Below are 20812 nucleotides of genomic sequence, written 5' to 3'. Positions count from 1 at the left end.
AAATTGTTAAGAAATGTTTAATAAACAGTTTTAACGAGCAGTTTAAATAAACTTCCAGCGTTTATACATTTATTTTAATTCCTCCTCGCATCAAATATGTAAGTTCCCACAAAATGAGGAAGTGATTGGCAAAATTAAATCATTAATATTAATCGTTAAAATATTTAACTCAGCAATGTCAAAGTAAATGGGTGTGTGTGTGTGTGAAAAGCGGAAAAGTTGAGCGTTTGAAGTGATTTCACTATGGAGATAACTTAGACGAACCGAGCCAAGGCTGCAACCCTCATATTCAACATCATCGCGCTTGTCAATCACTTGACATGAATATCTCGATGGAATATATACATATACATATATACAGATATGGGAACTCTTAGTAAATATCTGAAATTTTTAATACGATTATTATTGCAACCGGATTCGGATACATTGTAAATCATACTTGAAAATCACTTGATTTCAGCAACGAAATTAATTCTTAATATTTATAAATGAAACTCAGTGGATACAGAGACACATTCCTACATAGTGTGCTAATTAGAAACTCGATCGTGTATATAAATATATTATTGTATACCCATATTGGTACCATAAGTAAGTAAGTTGGGTTTTATGGACCCTAAACATACATATATTTTGTACACATACTTTATTGCCTTATGAATTATATAAGTGGGCACTACGTGAACTCAATATAAAACATTTTATGTAACACCGTTATACATGCCACATCGCTGCTGGTGCCATGTTCATAGTCTAGTTTTAGGCGCTATCACAGGCAGGTAGAAAATTGCGTGTTAATTTCTTATACTTTAATCAAATTCATGGCGTTTACATAGTGAATAATCGATCGACCCAATTCTCTCACACCTCATTTCCTGTGCTTTGTACTTCCTGTACTTCCGCTCTAATTTCATAAAATTTTCTTCATATTCTAATATGTAAGTGTATACAAGTTACTGCCCGTTTATATTAGCTGTAATTTTGAGATATAACGAAAATTATTATATTTAGTATTATATATGGATCTGGAGTAATCCACTGGATAATCTGTCCCAAACCCTACCCTCTCATGAAACCCAGCTTTTCGTCACTTGAAAAAAATATATCTCAAAGTTGAACTTAATTAACACCTCAAAAAGTGAATACATTTTACTTCACGTGATCCTGCCAAATGTAAAAAAATGTATGTAGTAAACCTATGAGATTGTGGAGATTCGGTAAAAAATTAGATACAGGCACTGAGGTCCCCATATTCGTTATCTGCGGATTTAAAACACTTTTTAAATGAACAATGATATATCTCGATTTCCCCCATCAATAATATCTAAAAAAATACAGTACAGTCCAATACAATGATCCCCGCTTAAGAGCCTCCGCTTAAGTGCCTTTCCTGCTTAAATGCCTGTAAGCCACAAATAAAAAATTGTTTTTTTTTTTTTTTAATATTTATTGTTACTAATAAGAATAATAAATGTGGCTTTTATTCAAAAATAAAAAATATTAGATCGAAGTATTTGAGAAAAAGCTTGGTAAGTACCTCGAGGCATTTCAGCCTTAAGGATTCATTTAAGTGCCTTTCCTGCTTAAATGAGTCAAAATCCTTGCATGTTAAGAAGGGGCACTAACGCGGGGATTACTGTATATAGTCTTGCCATTAAATTTTTATTACTATTGTCAAGACCATGTTTGACCTTCTGAAATGAATAAACTGACTCAAAACACCCAAAGGCAGTGTTTAGACTGCCAAAGGTGTATTTTGAGATATATTTATTCGTGTAAGTGCTAGCATCTCTAAAATAAGTAGATATTTCATGTGCCAACAGGTGTTTCTGGCAATGTTTTGATTCTTATTCGATATTTTGTAGATTTTAGAGTTGGTTACACGGCTCAAAATAAAGTAAGATACAAAAGTTATAAATTAAGTAAAATATATATAAATGTCTTATACATTTCTTGAAAAGCATTCATTTTTTAGGAAAAACTGGAAAATACATATTTCAACTTTGCATGCCTTAAATACAATTGGTCGTCTTTGCGAAATATATCAGAACACGCATTAAGTCTCACCTGAGGTGTACGAAATTCACACGCTGTCAGCTAAGGATTATTTAATAACAGGCGATTATAACCTCTGGCAGCTTAATTATTTGTTTTGACGCGGAAACATGGCTTTCTCACGAATATATCCATATATATCGTCGTGGAATCGCATTTCAAAGTCAAATGCTAGTGGATATTTGTGATATTTCAATATTAGTACGGCCGAGGAATGACTGCTGAACGATTGAGACCTTCTGATTCCTTTGCGAAGCTCATCAAGATGGCACGTTTGGTTTCCAGCTTAGTTGGGGCCGATGTCTCCACTGTGAATTATCGAGTCAACATCATCACCATAATTGTGATATTCTGCATTGTGATTTACTTCATATTCACCGCGACCACAGTCGCAAGTGTCTTTTCGGAGGACTGGACATTTTTGCTAGAGGCATCGTGTATGATGGGTAGTGTATTGCAGGGTTGCACTAAACTTATTTCGGGAATTAGCCGCACCAAGGATGTATCTGGCATGCGTTTGGAGTTAGAAGCGCTTTATCGTACATATGAGTCCAAGGGGCAGAGTTATTGTAAGGTTTTGAATGAGAGTTGCGACCGTGTGCGGAAAGTAATTAAAATGGTCGGATATATTTACGCTTCAAACATTGCTGGAATTATACTCCTTACAACCGTTCTGATGCTCACCAGCGATAGGAAAATATATATAATGCAATTCTTCATACCTGGCGTTGATGCAAATACGTCTTTTGGTTATCTATTGACAACATCTGTGCACATGGTGGTCTTTCTGGCAGGCTCTTTTGGTCTCTTTGCCGGAGATTTATTTTTTCTAATTTATCTGGGGCAGCCCGAGTTGTTACGCGACATTTTGATATTAAAAGTCGAAGAGCTGAACGAAGCTGTCGCTCAAAAGGACGATAACATTGAATGTCTATTAATCAATATTATTGAATGGCATCAATACTACATGGAGTAAGAATTGTTTAAGTTTGTGTTGATTTTCAAAGCTTCTCAAATATTACATAAACATTGCAATTACAGCTTCAATAATCGTTGTAATGAGATATTCTATTACATAATCACTATGCAAATTCTGACATCGGGCATCTCGATTATCTGCACCATGTATATCATACTTATGGGCGACTGGCCTGGTGCGTATTTATACATTTTGGTAGCACTCTGTGGACTTTACCTCTACTGTATTATTGGTACGAGAATACAAACATGCGTAAGTGACCAGAGCGGATGAAATAAAATAATATAGATTCAATCTATTCTAATTTTGACTACAAATTAAAGAGCGAGACATTCTTTGAAGAACTCTACAACATAAACTGGTACGAATTGGATATTAAGAAGCAGAAAATGATGATACTAATTTTAATGAAATCACAAAATCCCAGCGAGATCAAAATCGCCGGCGTCTTGCCACTGTCCGTACAAACTGCTCTCCAAGTAACTATGAGCTCTAAAGTTTATAATGCGAATATTATTATTATTTATTTATTATTATTTCAGATAACAAAATCAATTTATGGCATATTCACAATGATGTTGCGACTTATGGGTGAGGAACAGTGAAGATAAAAATAGCCACACTCAAAATATTTTACATTATTTAAACAATATACATTTAATATTTACAAGTATATATTTACAAGTAGACTGCACTTGATTTCGATTATTTGCACTATTTGTTCTTAGAAATGGGTTCTTTAGTGCTCCTTTGGAAGAGTTATTTAAATAAATAAACTTAGTCGATGTATTTATTTATGAATTTTTATTTAAGGTATAATACATTTTCTGTTTATTTGGAATAGTTTTATTTTAAAGACTTCTACATTAGTGTGTCCTGAAACATAAAGCAGTCATATAAGTATTGCCAACATGCCTGCGCGTGTTTGAGGTTCAGATGATTATCCATCATGTTAAGCTATTTCATTATCAGACTTGTTTGGGTGCCGTGACACATCGAAATCCCTGAGAACTACGGAGTTGATGAGCTCGCAAGAAAGGGCACCCGTATTTCTATTACACCGGATTGGGAATGAGCTGAGGCTCCTCTGGACTTCGCGACATTGGTTAACAACCAGAACCTGCTCGGTTGCGAGATCATTTTGCCATGTCGTGGAATATAAGAGGTATGCTCAACTACTTACTCTTAAAATGGTTCACCTTCACGGCGGCGCTCCTATTATAATATAACATACTAATAAAGCAACACCTATGAAATGTATGCCATTTTATTTAAAGTTGAACCACTACAAAGCTACATAAGTAACATACATATATGTGAATATTAATTGAGTGTGTGCAAGTATTTGAGGTTAGAAAATTGTGCAACTTTATAAAATATTAGTAAAGCTGTAAAGAATGAAAAATGATGTAAATATTTTATTGTTCTTCTTCCAAAAAGCGGATCATCATTGTAAATATTCCATAAATAGTTTTGGTAATCTGGAAATAAAAAATATATTATTATTTAGCATTTAAACACGCTCTGTTTCGCAAATACACATTTAAGTCATAGGAACTCATTACAACCTTAAGAGCAGTTTGCACGGAGAGTGGTAAAAAACCGCCAACTTTAATCTCGACTGGGTTTTGAGCCTTCATTATAATTAATACGATCATTTCCTGGCTCTTGACCTCCAAATCGTAAAAATTTATATTGCAAAGCTCATTGCAAAATGCGGAGTTCTGCACGAAAATATTCGATTAATATGTGAAATTGTTGAATTAAGATTCTAATAAGAATTTTGCATAAACCACTTACGCAATCTTGAATCTTCGTGCCTAGTATGCAATACAGATAGAGACCACTAAAGGCGATCAGTATATACATGTATGCTCCAGGCCAATCGCCCATTAGAATAATATAGAGTGTGCATATGATTGAGATGCCCGATGTGATAATTTGCACGCTTATTATGTAATAGAACAAATGATTACAACGCTTATTGTAGCTACAAAAAAAAAGTAAGTTTAACAAAATAAGAGAGGAAAAATCACTGAGCTACACCGTCCACTTACTCTGTGTAGTATTGATGCCACTCAATAATGTCGATCAGTAGACGTTGGACTGCATTGGTCTTCTGGGCAGCTGCCTCATTGAGCGCCTTCACTTTCAACACCAACAGATCAACAAACAACATTGGCTGTGTCAAGAAGAGCAAAATGAATAGATCGCCAGCGAAGAGACCAAAAGCGCCAGACATAAATACCACGGCATGCACGCCCAATGTAATTAAATAACCCGTTTGAGTATTCACATCAATACCCGGTATGAAGAAGTGCATTACATACACTCTTTGCGTTGTTGCAATGACGAAATAGATTATGGTCACTACTATTCCAACAGCCGCATAAAGATACATTTGTCCCACTACTTTTGTGATCTGCCACATGCGTTCACAGGATTTATTTAGCGTCTTGACATACTCATCACCCTTCACTTCGTACTCAGCATACAGTCTTTCCAACTCTGCGCGCATGCCACAGATTTTATTTTTGAAAATAAAAGCCGAAATCAGTTTGGTGCAACCTTGTAAAACGCTGCCCACCATACACGATGCCTCCAACATATATGTCCAGTCTTCCGAAAAGACACTTGCGACTGTGGTCGCGGTGAAGATGAAGTAGATAATAATGCTGAGTATAACAATAACGGTGATAATGTTGACTCTGTAATTGTCATTGGAGAGATCAGCACCGACCAAACTGCAAATTAAATGAAAAAAGTTTAGAATCTTCGTAAACGTTTCCGTTGGACGAATTGCTTTAACAGCCATTTTGATATCCGTAGTAAAAACTTCGTAACGCTACGTAGGCTTATAGTTGTGGTAACTAATCACACATTTCAGACAATAGTGTTACTTAACTGTGTTTATACGCAGTACTTGGACGTCAAAACAAACAATTAAATTGTCACTGGCACTAATTGGCACGGTGGTAGTGCAGGCGTTAAGGACACTTTAAAAGTTCTCGCCAAGGTCAAATTGAAATTTGTTTAAATAACTAGAGGGATACTAAAGTTTTATTGAGAGCTTTTAACCCCGTTTTCATTTAAACCTTAATTTCAAGAGCGTTCTTGAACGTTTACTCTAAACAATTTGAAGGTTTATGCATACACTGAAAGCACGATCTTTCAAGATCTATTATAAGGACGTAAAGGGGGTTTCAGAAAAAACGTACGTTCCTTTTCTGTAGTCGAGTTCTAGAAAGTTAACAGTAATCCCTTGCATTTTCTTATTCAAAAACATTTAGTACAAAATTAATGATCCGATCTTATTCTAGTGGATAAAGCATTAGACCGAAATTTTCTGTGATGTTCTAATCAAAATCTGAAAATTAAAAAATAGTATTTATGAAACTAAGAACTGTTAGGAATTTTTAAGTAAACATTTTTAACCCTCCGTTTAATCAAACGAGTCACTTCCAGCGTTTATTCACTTATTTTAATTATTCCTCGCATCAAATATGTGAGCTCCCACAAAGTGAGGAAGTGATTGGCAAAATTAAATCATTAATATTAATCGTTAAAATATTTAACTCAGCAATGTCAAAGTAAATGGGTGTGTGTGGGTGTGTGAAAAGCGGAAAAGTTGAGCGTTTGAAGTGATTTCACTATGGAGATAACTTAGACGAACCGAACCAAGGCTGCAACCCACATATTCAACATCATCGCGCTTGTCAATCACTTGACGGAATATGTCGATGGAATATATACATCTCCATATATAGAGATATGGGAACTTTTAGTAAATATCTTTAGTAAAATCACTTGATTTCAGCAACGAAATGAATTCTTAATATTTATAAATGAAACTCAGTGGATACAGACACACATACCTATATAGTGCGCTAATTAGAAACTCGATCGTGTATATAAATATATTACTGTACACCCATATTGGTACCATAAGTAAGAAAGTTATTTTTTATGGACCCTAAACATACATATATTGTGTACACATACTTTATTGCATTATGAATTATAGAAGTTGACACTAAATATATTTTTCAAGTAAGTACGTGCACATTTTATGTAAACAAACACCGTTACACACGCCACATCGCTGCTGGTGCCATGTTCATAGTCTAGTTTTAGGCGCTATCACAGGCAGGTAGAAAATTGCGTGTTAATTTCTTATACTTTAATCAAATTCATGGCATTTACATAGTGTTCGCAATACATCGATCGACCCAATTCTCTCACACCTCATTTCCTGCGCTTTGTACTTCCTGAACTTCCGCTCTAATTTCATAAAATTTTCTTCATATTCTAATATGTAAGTATATACAAGTTACTGCCCGTTTGTATAAGCTGTAATTTTGAGATATAACGAAAATTATTATATTTAGTATTAGAATATTATTTGAATCTGAAGTAATCCACTGGATAATCTGTCCCAAAACCTATCTCTATCTTCACATAACGATTGTTCGTAACATCTAAAACTAAAAACAAAAACAAATTATATATGGGTGCTAAAGGAAGTATTGACCAGATTTTGCAAACACTATTATAAGGCAAATAACCCCAAAATTTATGTAGAAAACCTATGTAGATTGCGTGAGGTCATTGACCTTTGGCAGAGGTTTGTTTACATGGTACGAGGTCATTGACATTGGACCGGGGTTTGTTTACATTATGGGACGAGGTTATTGACCTTGGACCGGGGTTTGTTTACATTATGGATGAGGTGAATGACCTTCGACAGGGGTTTGTTTACGTTTTTGGGGTTTGTTTTACGAGGTCAATGACCTTGGACAGAGGTTTTTTTTTGGGATGAGGTCATTGACCTTAGGCTGGGTTATCTTTACAATATGAGGGTTAATTTTTATTTACATTTTGAAGGATCACTTGAATTTAGTTTTGTTATCATATTAGCGGGTTTTGTGAGGCAATGTTTGTTTATATTTTGTGTGAGTCACGTGAGGTCTGGTTTATTTACATTTTAAGTGGACGTGGGGTCAGGTTTTTTTCAGGAGGTCAAACATGGTCTTGATAATAGTAAAAAAAATTAAAAATATTAAAATTAAAAAAAAAAAATCTGAAATGTATCAAAATTTTGAAAATTTTCCAAAAAAATCATAAAAAATTATCATTAGTTTATCTGTATAGTAGATTCTTTCAGCTACCGTTTACTACCATTATAAGTCCCGTAGATTTAGTTTATACAGAGTTATGGGCCAAGAAACGTTGAGATTAAAATTCTATAAATTGACTATTTTCGTGAAGGAGGACATACAGTACATACATATGTTTAAATTTTTAGTTTAAAAAAAAAAAGCTTCATAGCCCTGAAAGTTTCATAAAGATATTAGAAAAACTGAGTATATTATTGCAATTTGTATAAAAGGTGCTGGGCGGACGGAATTTTTAAATTTATAATTTTTTTCAAAATTTTGGTTTTCAAAAAATTTAAAAATTAGCAGCAGTAGTGTGGGTGACAAAGCTATATATTGGAATATTTTCGAAAATATTAGTGAAGGACGTGATCGAGGTGTAGCATCGCCCATTTAAAAATTGTCGCAAACAGTATATAACATTTCAAGGTCGCAGGTAACGAATATAGGACAAGCACTGATGCAAATTTTTTACTGAAAGTTATGGAAAAGAAAGAAATTTAGAGGGAATTTTTTCCTTGTAATAGTGTACCTGTGTGTGAAAAATTAGTGAAACTGTGTAGTCACTGCGCTTGGCTTCTACATATATGATATTAGGTTTTTCTGAAAACTGTTTCCGCAAAACACTTATGAGTAAATATTTATAAAGAAAATATTCAAAACAGACATAGCATTTATCTAAAAAAAAAATAAAAAGAAATCCACAAATAGTCCAAGCTCTGGGTAATTAAATTTAATAATTTATTTTGTGACGTCAGTTGCTTTTTATTAATAAAAATGTTTATAAATACAATATGAAGAGGCATTTCGAATGCAAACAAAAAATTTAAATTCATTCAAATTCAACCAAAGCAATAGATTGCAAGCAGATGCAAAGCCAGCAAAGTTAATTTTTTAATAATTTTATATATACCTAAGGTATTCGAAAACTCAAAAATGTTTGTGTTGAACCCATAAATTTGCGAAAAATGAGTGCATATATAAATATGAATAAAGGAATGCGTTAATTGCTGAAAAAATACTCGTGATTTCCATATTTTATAATTATATTGCTGGGGAATTTAATTAATGGAAACTCAGTAGCAAACCTCTCGCATAAAATATGGTGTGTAAGCATGAGCTCATTCTTCGATTATTCGATTTACCAGCAGAGTCGAATCGAACATTTTTATTAAGTGCAATGCAACTTATGCTCTCTCATCGCCCAGAAAAGTGTGATATAGACCACTCATAAGACATTCAAAATCGCATGACTGGATTTGCATTGGTGTGGTGCGTACAACAAACATACATACATAATGGATTTATAAAATTAATATTTAAATGAAATCAAGTAACACATAAGCACTTTAATTGACTACATTACACTTGAGTGCGTCTTACTCACAATGGAAATTTATATACAATTGAAGAAAAAATATGTTACGCCATTCTACGGCTTCCAACGCAGTCAGTACTCGCGTCACATCAAGCTAGTCTGTGTCAGTACCAAGAGGTCGTGCCAAAGTTTTTATTCTATTTTATTTACGCGTCAATTGCCTGCACCAGCCCCCCACTGCTCCAATAGTGACTAGCATGCATCGAATATAAAGCACCAACAGGTAAATCATTAAATCAGATTTGCACCGATTTGCCACAAATGCTACATGCACACAATTGTAGCCTACTTAAGGGCGCTTCAAACAACAGCACAACGAGGCACTTCTGTTTTGAGGCCCTGCAGGGCTGAAATCGCACTCTTCTTTTAGTGTTAAATTTCTGAGGAATTTCAGATTGTAATTTCTTGGTTTATACAAACTTTTCCTGCAGGTACAGCGCATACGGTTCGTGTGTTAAGCTTAAATGTCGCATGTTTGTGTTTAAAGCGAAAGCGTGCCAAGCAAACGAGCTGTAGGTATTTCCCTTCTGCCTCGTACTTTGCTAACTGCATGCATTTTTTTTTCTTCATTTTCCCTCATTCTTTGTTTTAATAGGCGTCACCTTTGACACCATTTCGAATGCAAAATGCTAAGTTCCACAAGCGGATTCACCTATTTATATGCGAATATGCAGACACGCACACACACACACACAGACATTCACTCATTAAACACATGTAATTAGTGCGTGCACTGAAGTGAATGTCCGTATAAGGAGATGGAGTAAAGTGATTACGACAAAAGTGATAGCTTGGAGACTTTGCAATTCCATATTGATTCAGATATTGACTCCAGTGAATTTATTATATATGTAAATATATACCTGTACTTAAGTATAGATGTCTATATAGAAACATTATTCTACAATAAGCTATAGATTCTAACGAATTTTTATGAAAAATCTTCAATGAATTTCATTGAGTTGGGTAACAATGTTAGCATTGTTCCAACAAGCAAGAAAACACTGTAATTTATTCAGAATGGCAATGCCTGTGCCCACATATAAATATTCAAGTGTCTAGTGCGATCCGACATAACATATCGCTCATTTACATTAATAGTGTCATAACTCAAGAAAGACGAATATACGTGAAAAGCTAATTAAATGTTTCATGTTGTTTTTTTCAGCAATAACAACACATTTAACTTATAGCGAAATTGATTTACATAAATTTTTCACAAATAACGACATAATTCAAAGTGGATCAACCATTAGTACACTCTATTTATCCGCTTTATTCAATAAACTTATCGCATTTTGCTATATTTGCTAAATAAGAGGCAATTGAATACTTTAAACCGCTCTCCTGAAAAATCGACTTTTTTTGAGTTGTGACACTATTCATGAAAATGAGCGATATATATTTTTTCAGCTCATATTTACGGGCACAGAAAAAATCCATCGAATAGATCTCTAGGAACTCAAAAATTTGGGAACTTCACTCAGTGTGTTATGAAAAATTAGACAGGAAGACATAATTTCGAAAAGAACTGAAGGTTACAAGGTCCAACGCTAAATAAACAGTTAGACGTGGTTATAAAAAGATTTCTGTCATTTATATTTTTCGGGTACTTTGCGAAATAAATTATTTCCTAAAAGTGTCCCCCCTTTTTTTTATTCCGGCAACGTTGTTTAGAGAATTTCTTTAAAAGTACCGTTATCATGTCTATTAGGCGATTCTCACATTGGCATTTAAATTATAACTGCAGAGTGTGGCGCCCGCTTTAAAAATACATTGACCTCCTGCGAAACCTCCAAAAATAAATTTGAATAAAAGCATTTTGTAAGCGAGTCAATGATCTGATTTTACAGAAACAAACTCGGCTCAACTGTGACAACTGTGACTATGTGCGCAGATATCTAAGCTTATTGTCGATTGATTGCTTGTACAGACGGACGAATGGACAGGCGATTTCGTTTCGTTTAGTTTCAGGTGGCTTTGCGACGTTCATTTCGCTCAGTGTGTAATATAAGCTTACGAAACCTTCAATGCATTTTTAATTTCCCACAAATTGCTTTAATATTCGAAGAATCTTATTGCATGCAGCAGGTTCGCAATCGAATAACCATAGTGTGAAAGTTATTCTTCTCCTCGACGCCTAGAGACCCACTCCTAAAGCGAAACGGTGCGCCATGTCGAACCTAGTCGATAACATATACGGGTTTTTAACAGCGCCTGGTGATCGGAATCTATCCGGTAAGTAATTGCAAATGGCGGAACGTACATGATAAGATAAGATTTTCAAATTTATTCTACGTAGGTATCCGCTATATGCCCTACCATGCCGCCTTGCTGCCATATCTGCTGACCAGCATTTTCTACGTGTTGTTCGTGTTCAAAATCGGGCCAGCGCTTATGAAAAATCGCCAGCCTTACAATCTGACTTCGGTGTTACGTTACTATAATATTGGACAAATCATTTACAATGCCATCATGTCAGGCTTGGTGAGTGATCATTATAAATATTTACAATTACATTCCTGAATATATAGTATATATATTTGTTTGTATTTTAGGCCTTTTACTTGTATGTGATAAAACGTCCGATGCCCATCACTTGCATCAGTGTACTGCCCACCGGTCATCCGCTGAAGAACATTGAAGGAATCGTTAGTGCGATGTATGTGTTCAATAAGTTCCTCGATTACTTTGACACAATATTCTTTGTGCTCCGCAAGAGCTACAAGCAAATCACATTTCTGCACGTCTATCATCACATCATGATGTCATCGCTGGGCTTGGTCTACATCAGGTATTTGGGTGGCGGTGGCCACGCGGCCACAGTTGGCATTTTGAATTCCTTTGTACACGTGGTCATGTATGCCTATTATCTGGCGAGTGCGACGAATCCGGAAATGAAGAACTCGCTGTGGTGGAAGAAGTATGTAACCAAGCTGCAGCTCGTCCAGTTCGTGCTGTTATTGATTCACCAGATGTGGCCGTTGGTGGTGCAAACGGATTGCCCGTATCCGAAGGCACTTTTGGTGTGTGCGTCTTTGCAAGCTGTTCTCATGATTTACCTATTTAGTAGCTTTTATTATAAAACGTACATCAGAAATCCGAAAACGAAAGACACACCGCTTAAAGCGCAGGAAGCGAAGAGGCGTTAAATGTAATTAATTGTTTATTTAGATGTAATAGTTATGACTATGCTTAGCTAAATACACTTTAAATCTTTGAAATGTAATACAAATTATGAGAAAAACGTACGCCTTCTTTATAATGGCTTTGTGAGAATATTAATCGGCTAATAAGATGGGTCTAGAACACTACACAGTAATATATGATCTCAAATCATTATAAGGAATAAATTTGCCGAATAATAACTACTTGTCTTCGTCAGAGTACATATTTCACCAAATCGTAGGGCATTCAAATTAGAAAAAAATTGTTTGAAATTTTCGATTCGATTTCGATCAAGAAATCTGAAAAATTCAGATATATCTGCTACAGAGGTTATCATTCACAAATCCTGAAATTTTTTGGGACTTATTTTATGGAGTTTTCAATAAGACCATATTGATTCTGATCTACAATTTATAAAAACTCTTGAGGAAAGGTACCGGAGTTAGAATCTATAGAGTATGCAAAGCATTGGCATTCGTTTAAATGGCTCACTAACATTTTCTTATGACGGAAACACTAACAAAGAGAAATCTTCAAGAAGAGAAGAGAAACGGCATCAATAGTTCTGATTTAGAATCATAATTCTAGGTTAGTGCCGCTTACAGACATTGTCGTCATTGACTCGAACATTTTCTCATGAATCGTATATTTATATCGAAGAAAGATAAAGTCATCAATGCGACTACATAAATCTATGAGAAAGTTAAGATTACAGGATTTTACGGGAGCCAAACTAATAAAGTACCATAAATATGAATATACTTAACGGCTCGTAATTAAGGGTTTCTAGTACAAAATTAATAAAGCTTTCAAATTAAGCATATTTTTCTCAAATATATATACTTATACATATTTGAATATATTTGAAAAATTTAGTGCGTATAGTATTTCTACAATTAGATTAATATTGAAGCTGAATAGAAAACAGTATTCAAATAAAGTTGTGTAATGAAATAGTCTTACGCAATTTCTACATAAACTCTAACAACAAATCGTCAAGCATTAAGTATACTTCGAGCACTTTGAACCTTATTAAAAATCAATGATTCGAAATTATTTAAATGCTACAATTGCGCACATTCCTAATGTCGAAAGCAATGTGAAGCGCGCAGTATGCTAAAGTCTTTGCACGCGCTTCGTGGTCGGCTTCGTAGGCAACATGTTGGATATTTTACAGAGTACCTACGTCCTACTAACAGGTCCTAGCACCACCAAAGAAGGTGAGAATGTGCACATTGTGTTCGATAATATTATTGACGATTGGTTAGGCGGTTGAAGTGACTTCATATATATTCTTTTTTTCATAATTTGTCCAAAGGCTACGACTATCTACCCTTCCATGGCGCCCTTTTGCCAGTTGCACTGCTCTTAATCGGATACGTGACGCTTGTCTTCAGAATAGGACCATGGTTTATGAGAAATCGTGCACCTTACAATTTGACGAGCGTGCTGCGTTACTACAATATAATCCAGATACTTTTCAATGCAGTCATGGCGCTTATGGTAAGTAGTTCATTGGCTTGAATTGCCCGTATAATTCAACGTAGTTAACGGTTTCGACTCTTTCAGGGCATCTACTTGTATTTTTACAAGAAAGTCGTGCCTATTGGTTGCATGACCGGGCTGCCTTTCGAACATCCGCTCAAGTCGTTGGAAATAATTGCCAGTTTCGCTTATGTTTTCAATAAGTTCCTCGATCTTTTCGATACAATATTCTTTGTGCTGCGCAAAAGCTACAAGCAGGTGACCTTTCTCCACGTCTATCATCATATCTTGATGACCAGCATATCATATATTTACCTGAAAGTTATTGGCACTGGTGGGCACGCTAGCATCACAGGCATCATGAACGCTATTGTGCATGTGATTATGTATGGCTACTACTTTGTGAGTGCCACCAAACCGCAGATGAGGAACTCTCTGTGGTGGAAAAAGTATATCACGCAAATACAATTTGTACAGTTTGTTTTGGCATTAATCCACAACCTCTGGCCGCTGATCGTCGATACGGATTGTGCAGTACCGAAAATATTCTGTGTGTTCTCTGTGATACAAGCCGTGGTGATGATTTACCTCTTCGGTAGTTTCTATAAGAAGAGTTATTTGGATGCAAAGACGAGAGTCGAGAAGAGTAAGTAATCTAGAAGGATACCACTACATCCATATGTGCGTGCACCCGTTACTTGGGTGCAGTCGATTAGTTGTATTTGTGCTTGTCTTTTCTTTTTTAATTTTAAATTTATAATCGAATAATAAGTAAGCAATTTTATGAAATACACATGCGAAAAAAAAATTTAACGAGCGATCTGTGAGTTTTTATTAATATCGAGAAATATGCATATGCCTATTCGTTTATTTTGGCCTTGGTCCCTCGATCTTATCGCTTTTTGTATGAGTAAGATTGCTCTTTAGTTTTGACATCATGCACCGTGCCTCCGAAGTACATTTTATTTTGACCTTGACCTTTTGCACCCAACTCGGACCGATAAGTAATTAGCCAACAAAAAAATATAAAAAAAATGAAAAATTTACATTGAGACCTCACTCAATACATAGTGAGCTTTAATTGAAATTTTATATATTTTAACAGTTAGATATGTTACCAAAAAAACGATAAAAATATATAGTCTTTCAATAGTAAGAACACTATTGACATTCCCGCTATTTGAGAAAGATATATATTCATACCCCCAATTAACTCTGAGCTTATAGCGATCGCACCGACGTAATGTCGATCGAATATAAAATTTCGAATTTTGAACAACACAGGGGCCATGATGTCGAATTACTAAGGTACCCTTTAAAATTTGCTTGATATTATAGGGATCAGTGCTATAAAACGATGATAATGTGTATGAAAAAGTACAGGGTGTCACATTTAAATCAATATAATATAGTGGAAATTCCATAATTCGAACTCTTGAATTGGCAATAGAAGTCAAATTTTGTAGAAATTTCCTTCTACAAATCGAACTTTTCGACCAGTGCAAAACACAAAATTTAAAATTTTACCATCTAGACCGAATTTTAGAAGAGTCCCTCTATATCGTATGGAGGTGAACAAAAAATTTGATATAACACTTAGGGATTGCATAAATAATTCAACAAAGGCATGGGATATAGACCAAGAGGAAATCAATAGGAAACTGCAACAAACATATATCATAAAGTCTCTCGAACTCGAAAGTTTTTTTGTGGTCTATGGTCCATGTTCAACTGTTAAGCCTAATTGTTTCGATATAATTTGAATAATTTTTTTTTAATTTTATTTTTCTCAGAATATAAAGGTCAAAAGTTCAATGTGTAATTTTAATTATCTCAACATCTTATAGTTATCAACTTGGTCTAAATTGAAAAAGACGAAAACGCTTTCGACAGATATGTCAGTATACTATGACTGCTCTAATAATATGGAATAACCACTTTTGTTCCTATTCCAAAAGAGAAAACGGCTGAAAAGTACATTTAGAATAGAATATCAAAAGTTTTACCAAAAGATGTAAGGATATAAATATAATAGCTTTGAATAATCGATAGTCGATAATTAAATATTTAACTTAGCTGTCTTAAAGCCCACAAATACCACGTCATCAATTTGAACAGACACATAGTTACAACGTCCATAGCCTGCAACGGAAATGCATTTATTTACTTGAACCTTTAACTAAAAATAGACCGACCACAGCCGGTGTGTGCATTTCGCATATGTTTAACGTACTTATTACATGTTTTTAGGTTCAGTCAAGAAAGCTGAGGCCCAGAGGTGTCTAATATACATTTTTCATAGCACATTTTGCGTTTTCTAATCAACTTTTTTATTAGTCTTCCATATGTGCCTCCCAGTACAACTCAAATATCATACGTTTATTGGGGGAAATGACATCTGGCATACGAGGATAAAGGGAGAGTTGGTAAAATGAATATTATTATAATACTTTACATACGAGATTTTAGAATTGTATAGGATTTCGAATGAATTTCATTCAAATTTTTATGGATTTACATTTTTTGTGAATTGAGATTTTTAAAACCCCAAATGAAGTGATGAGCGTTGTTAGTTACCACCCCACATGCCATTCTCATAAGGAGCACAATCAACCCTACGATTTTCAAGATGGCGTGGATAAAGATATTCGGCTGAATATATGTTCATTTCTAAGGACCCATGTAATTGGTATACCCTTTTTTAGTTAATTGATCTATGGACCTGCCTAGTTAACGTTGTAAACTTGTAAACACCGGGTACACTTGCTCTTATGGCCAATGATAATTGTATGCTAATTAATGATAATTTACTTTATAAAGGAAATGCTATGTGCTCGGTTTCGTTTCGTTTTAAAAGAAATGACAACAATAAGTCACGTTTTTAATTGCAACTGTCGCTCGAGCGGGCAAGTTGTGTGGAGCGCAGATTTGTTCGAACCAAAAGCAAAATGTTGAGCAAACTATACGATGTTGTAACAAGACCCAGTACAGTAAAGGAAGGTAAATATTCTTCGCCCACACATATGCTACTTATATATGTTTTTCTAACGATTGACGAGCAAATATTTGCAGCTTACGATTACATGCCATATCATGGAGCCATATTACCGATGATAATTGTCAACATCTTCTTTGCCGTGTTCGCCTTTCGGCTGGGACCATGGCTGATGCGAAACCGTCAGCCCTTCAATCTCAAACGCATTCTTATGGTCTATAACATATTCCAGATTATATACAACACTTACATGACCGGTCTGGTATGTAGCAAATGCCTCTCTGTCTCTCTCTCTCTCTCACTCTTTCCTTTGATCGTACAGAGTATATACTTATTATATTGGTATGTCGATGCATCAGGTGGATTTTCCTGCATACGGCATTTAGACAATGATCACCCGGTTAAGAATTTCGAAATATTCTGTGCTTATTTGTGTCTGGTCAACAAGTTCATCGATTACATGGAAACGTTGTTTTTCATACTGCGCAAGAGCTTCAAACAAGTAACGGTACTGCATGTCTACCATCACATAATGATGACGAGCTTCGTGTACGTCTACATTACGAACCAAGGTGTAGGCGGTCATGGCGCCACAGTTCTCATGCTCAACGCATTGGTGCATGCCGTAATGTATGTTTACTATCTGATGAGTTCCATCAATCCAGAGCTGAAGAAATCGTTATGGTGGAAAAAGTATATCACACAAATGCAGATAGTACAATTCGTAATTGACTTTGTCCATCAAATGTGGCCAGTGGTGGTGGTGCGCGACTGTCCCATTGCTAAGCGTTGGAACTTCGTATTTGCGCTGCAGGCCGTGGTTATGCTGTATATGTTCGGCAACTTCTACATTAAGACCTATATTAGGAAACCGAAGGCTTTGAAGACGGATGACAAGCAATTGTAAACACGAGGCCCAACTGGGTCATACTCAAGGTTGGTTTGTTCATCGACAGCCAACTGCTCAACCTTGTAATTATTGGCTTTATTATGTGATATTGAATTTAATAACTATTTTTAATTGAGAAATCTAAGTTTTTTTTTTTTTTTTGAAAACTGCTAATCAACATACAACACACATACTTATTAAATAAATGAAAATACTTGTGATTTGAAATTACTTTTGTTGAAACGTTAAGAGGTGTTGAAAAACATTGTCGAAAATATCTCAAATTCTTAAAAAAAATCCCTATATATAGAATAGATCTCAATTAGACTGCGCTGTAGTTTAGTATGCAGGTCAGTGTTTAATTTCGTAGATACATATATCGCACGGAATACTTTACATAATGGCGCCACGCATTTAGAATAGGTTCGCCCACCAATGTAAATGCATATGACTGAACCTCCATATATGTACATACATATGTGCATAAATGTATATTCATTGAAACCTTTTATAAATATACATATATTTATTTACACAAATGCATGCAAGCAGACGACGATGTGTGAAACTAAAATTAGCACTTAGTATCATTTAAATGCAGCAACAACGACAACAAGCCGCACACTAAATAAATAGAAATAGATTTTCACACAAAAAGCACAAAACAGCAACAAATTGAAAAATGAAAATTTCAAAATCCCAATATGTAGGTGCTAAAATTTTATAGATTTGCTGAAAATGCAAAACCACAATTCGCACATAAACAATATACACACGCACGCACGCACGCACGCACACACACGCCACAACCGAATGCCGCCGACGTCAGACAGTCGAGAAAAACACTTTCAAAAGGTGTTAATGACGTCAGCGCAGCAAATTTTTGCTCAATGAAAATGCTGCAAAGCTGTGGCCATTAGCCGCTACTGGTACATACTATGTACATACATAGATATCCACACTCAATATATGTACATACATACTAAAGATGGGCAAACAACTAAAGTGATCACGGACTAAATTAAGATCATTGATAACGTCATCGTAGCTGCCCAATTTTACACCCACCATTTGTGTTTACATCTAATGTTTGAATGAATATGTAGAGTGGACTCTACACTTTTGCTGAACGTGGCAAATGCGCTGATTTTCTCCTTGAAGTTAGACTACAGTCACGTTCTTTTTGGTTTAATTACACACACACACACACACACACGCACATATTTATACAAATACACACTTGCGCAATTTCATGCGTAGAAATACAAGTGATTTTCGAATTTAGTACACAGGACGAAATCACGTCATTTCATACCGCACTCGTTGCGTTGCTTAACAGTGCGAAAACGCTTTAGGGGGTTTTTCCTAGTTATCTGGTCGGCAAGCGAACACCTGCCCACGTGTTCGTAAATTGATTTTATTGCGTCTATTTCGCGCGTAAATTTATCAACACAAATTTGCTTATGCAGAGCAATGCGATTGACCAGTGAGCCAAAGCAAAGAGTTATTTTTACGAACATTCACTTTCTTACCAATATCTTTAAAAAAATATGCGAAATACAATAACCTTTTGGTATTAAATGTTACTCATACGCCATGTGGGCTTGCGGTTCAATAATTAATTCATTTTCACTTTTAATTGATTCATTATTCACACATTTTAATAATATTGAATGAAGAACACAAGATGTTTCAATACACACACATTTTTCTATGCATTTGTATGTATGTATGTAAAAATTAGAATAATTTGAAAATCATATTTCGTTTACTGGGTATAACTCAACTTTTGTATGAATTTTTTCCGCACTCAATTAAGTATATATTTATTTATATAGTATGACCATACGTCTGTTTGTATGTCTTTAATTGACTCGCATTGTTTTAATTGCATGGGGTTGTGCGTAAATTTATATTAATACATGTGCACAATTCTGAATTTGTTTATACATATGTATGTATGCATGTGTGTAAATTTGTTTAGAGTATTTGAGGCTTTTGGAAAAACATTAAGCTAATTCGCTACAGATGTCATGCACTACATTTAGAATATTGGGGGTGTATATTTTCATTAAAATTTATTTTATTTATACAAGTCCGTAGTAGCGCATCATTTTTAATTTTACACAACTCACAGAGGTTCAAGTGATTCACACTTGCATTATGCATGTGCGATTAAAGGCTGCGGATCATTTGTTAGAAAATTAAGAAAGTTGGCACGTGCCTTAAAACACTTTTAAGCTGTAAGATAAAAGCAAATAGAATTGGTCTTTTGAAAGCTACAAGAATTATATTTTAGTTTATAAAAGCGAAGGAGTTTGTAAGACGAAAATAACAGTCTACGCTGTGACAATACACACATAAATCTCACGGAAATTACAAAATAAAAAATAAAAAGTGAATAATTTTTGTACATTTAAATTTAATTTAACTTGAACATCAATTTCGAAAGAAATATTTACGCCGGCAGTTAAACGTCATTACATGTCAAACTGCATTATCGACCCCTGAACTGAAACATTCACAATAAACATATTATTACAAGAATATTTCAGCCAAAATATGTTTCGATGTGGCTTGAACAATTAGGATCCCTGGATTTGATCAATTTTTTGTGTAGAATATCAACAAAAAAACCTTTAAAAACATTACTGACCACTAATAAAAATGAATTAATAACAAATGGCATATTTTTCACACGCTT

The 20812-nt window shown here is 34.8% G+C and overlaps 5 protein-coding genes across 6 annotated transcripts; 4 read left to right on the top strand and 1 right to left on the bottom strand.

Moving 5' to 3' along the window:
- The first annotated feature begins 2086 nt into the window (after positions 1 to 2086).
- LOC114804020 (odorant receptor 67d-like) lies at positions 2087 to 3724 on the top strand. The gene is made up of 4 exons (XM_054229251.1): positions 2087 to 3030; positions 3100 to 3289; positions 3361 to 3516; positions 3580 to 3724. Exons 1-4 carry the CDS (start codon positions 2273 to 2275, stop codon positions 3640 to 3642), a joined length of 1167 nt encoding a protein of 388 aa, XP_054085226.1. The 5' UTR covers positions 2087 to 2272; the 3' UTR covers positions 3643 to 3724.
- Positions 3725 to 4257: 533 nt separating this feature from the next.
- Positions 4258 to 20680, bottom strand: LOC105214906 (odorant receptor 67d-like). 2 transcript variants are annotated; one of them, XM_054230296.1, is made up of 5 exons: positions 20244 to 20680; positions 5095 to 5781; positions 4838 to 5027; positions 4606 to 4761; positions 4264 to 4518 (listed from the first exon to the last, which is right to left on the bottom strand). In XM_054230296.1, exons 2-5 carry the CDS (start codon positions 5643 to 5645, stop codon positions 4456 to 4458), a joined length of 960 nt encoding a protein of 319 aa, XP_054086271.1. In that variant the 5' UTR covers positions 5646 to 5781; positions 20244 to 20680; the 3' UTR covers positions 4264 to 4455. The 2 variants fall into 2 exon arrangements, with proteins under 2 accessions (XP_011186909.1, XP_054086271.1); XM_011188607.3 differs by lacking the exon at positions 20244 to 20680 and having other exon boundaries at positions 4258 to 4518; positions 5095 to 6161.
- LOC105212152 (elongation of very long chain fatty acids protein F) lies at positions 11468 to 12822 on the top strand. Its single transcript, XM_011183971.3, has 3 exons — positions 11468 to 11809; positions 11874 to 12058; positions 12130 to 12822. Exons 1-3 carry the CDS (start codon positions 11746 to 11748, stop codon positions 12721 to 12723), a joined length of 843 nt encoding a protein of 280 aa, XP_011182273.1. The 5' UTR covers positions 11468 to 11745; the 3' UTR covers positions 12724 to 12822.
- LOC105212164 (elongation of very long chain fatty acids protein F) lies at positions 13802 to 15040 on the top strand. The gene is made up of 3 exons (XM_011183999.3): positions 13802 to 13959; positions 14058 to 14242; positions 14309 to 15040. Exons 1-3 carry the CDS (start codon positions 13899 to 13901, stop codon positions 14876 to 14878), a joined length of 816 nt encoding a protein of 271 aa, XP_011182301.1. The 5' UTR covers positions 13802 to 13898; the 3' UTR covers positions 14879 to 15040.
- On the top strand, positions 17065 to 18329 carry LOC105212159 (elongation of very long chain fatty acids protein F). The gene is made up of 3 exons (XM_011183986.3): positions 17065 to 17224; positions 17297 to 17481; positions 17542 to 18329. Exons 1-3 carry the CDS (start codon positions 17173 to 17175, stop codon positions 18124 to 18126), a joined length of 822 nt encoding a protein of 273 aa, XP_011182288.1. The 5' UTR covers positions 17065 to 17172; the 3' UTR covers positions 18127 to 18329.
- Positions 20681 to 20812: the final 132 nt, after the last annotated feature.

The sequence above is a fragment of the Zeugodacus cucurbitae genome, chromosome 4 (genome assembly GCF_028554725.1).
Source record: "Zeugodacus cucurbitae isolate PBARC_wt_2022May chromosome 4, idZeuCucr1.2, whole genome shotgun sequence".
NCBI classification, from domain to species: domain Eukaryota; kingdom Metazoa; phylum Arthropoda; class Insecta; order Diptera; family Tephritidae; genus Zeugodacus; species Zeugodacus cucurbitae.
This window is presented reverse-complemented; position numbering and strand designations above follow the sequence as displayed.

What these genes read in the sequence shown, in the direction of transcription:
- LOC114804020 (XM_054229251.1), top strand. Translation starts at nt 2,273, where the DNA reads ATGACTGCTGAACGATTGAGACCTTCTGATTCCTTTGCGAAGCTCATC. An exon ending in GTACGAGAATACAAACATGC is followed by an intron (nt 3,290 to 3,360) that starts GTAAGTGACCAG and finishes TACAAATTAAAG; the next exon opens with AGCGAGACATTCTTTGAAGA. An exon ending in CCGTACAAACTGCTCTCCAA is followed by an intron (nt 3,517 to 3,579) that starts GTAACTATGAGC and finishes TTATTATTTCAG; the next exon opens with ATAACAAAATCAATTTATGG.
- LOC105214906 (XM_011188607.3), bottom strand. Translation starts at nt 5,852, where the DNA reads ATGGCTGTTAAAGCAATTCGTCCAACGGAAACGTTTACGAAGATTCTA. An exon ending in TGGCATCAATACTACACAGA is followed by an intron (nt 5,028 to 5,094) that starts GTAAGTGGACGG and finishes TTTTTTTTGTAG; the next exon opens with CTACAATAAGCGTTGTAATC. An exon ending in CCGTGCAAACTGCTCTTAAG is followed by an intron (nt 4,519 to 4,605) that starts GTTGTAATGAGT and finishes TTTTATTTCCAG; the next exon opens with ATTACCAAAACTATTTATGG.
- LOC105212164 (XM_011183999.3), top strand. Translation starts at nt 13,899, where the DNA reads ATGTTGGATATTTTACAGAGTACCTACGTCCTACTAACAGGTCCTAGC. An exon ending in TCCTAGCACCACCAAAGAAG is followed by an intron (nt 13,960 to 14,057) that starts GTGAGAATGTGC and finishes ATTTGTCCAAAG; the next exon opens with GCTACGACTATCTACCCTTC. An exon ending in ATGCAGTCATGGCGCTTATG is followed by an intron (nt 14,243 to 14,308) that starts GTAAGTAGTTCA and finishes CGACTCTTTCAG; the next exon opens with GGCATCTACTTGTATTTTTA.
- LOC105212159 (XM_011183986.3), top strand. Translation starts at nt 17,173, where the DNA reads ATGTTGAGCAAACTATACGATGTTGTAACAAGACCCAGTACAGTAAAG. An exon ending in ACCCAGTACAGTAAAGGAAG is followed by an intron (nt 17,225 to 17,296) that starts GTAAATATTCTT and finishes AAATATTTGCAG; the next exon opens with CTTACGATTACATGCCATAT. An exon ending in ACACTTACATGACCGGTCTG is followed by an intron (nt 17,482 to 17,541) that starts GTATGTAGCAAA and finishes TTGATCGTACAG; the next exon opens with AGTATATACTTATTATATTG.
- LOC105212152 (XM_011183971.3), top strand. Translation starts at nt 11,746, where the DNA reads ATGTCGAACCTAGTCGATAACATATACGGGTTTTTAACAGCGCCTGGT. An exon ending in TGGTGATCGGAATCTATCCG is followed by an intron (nt 11,810 to 11,873) that starts GTAAGTAATTGC and finishes TATTCTACGTAG; the next exon opens with GTATCCGCTATATGCCCTAC. An exon ending in ATGCCATCATGTCAGGCTTG is followed by an intron (nt 12,059 to 12,129) that starts GTGAGTGATCAT and finishes TTTGTATTTTAG; the next exon opens with GCCTTTTACTTGTATGTGAT.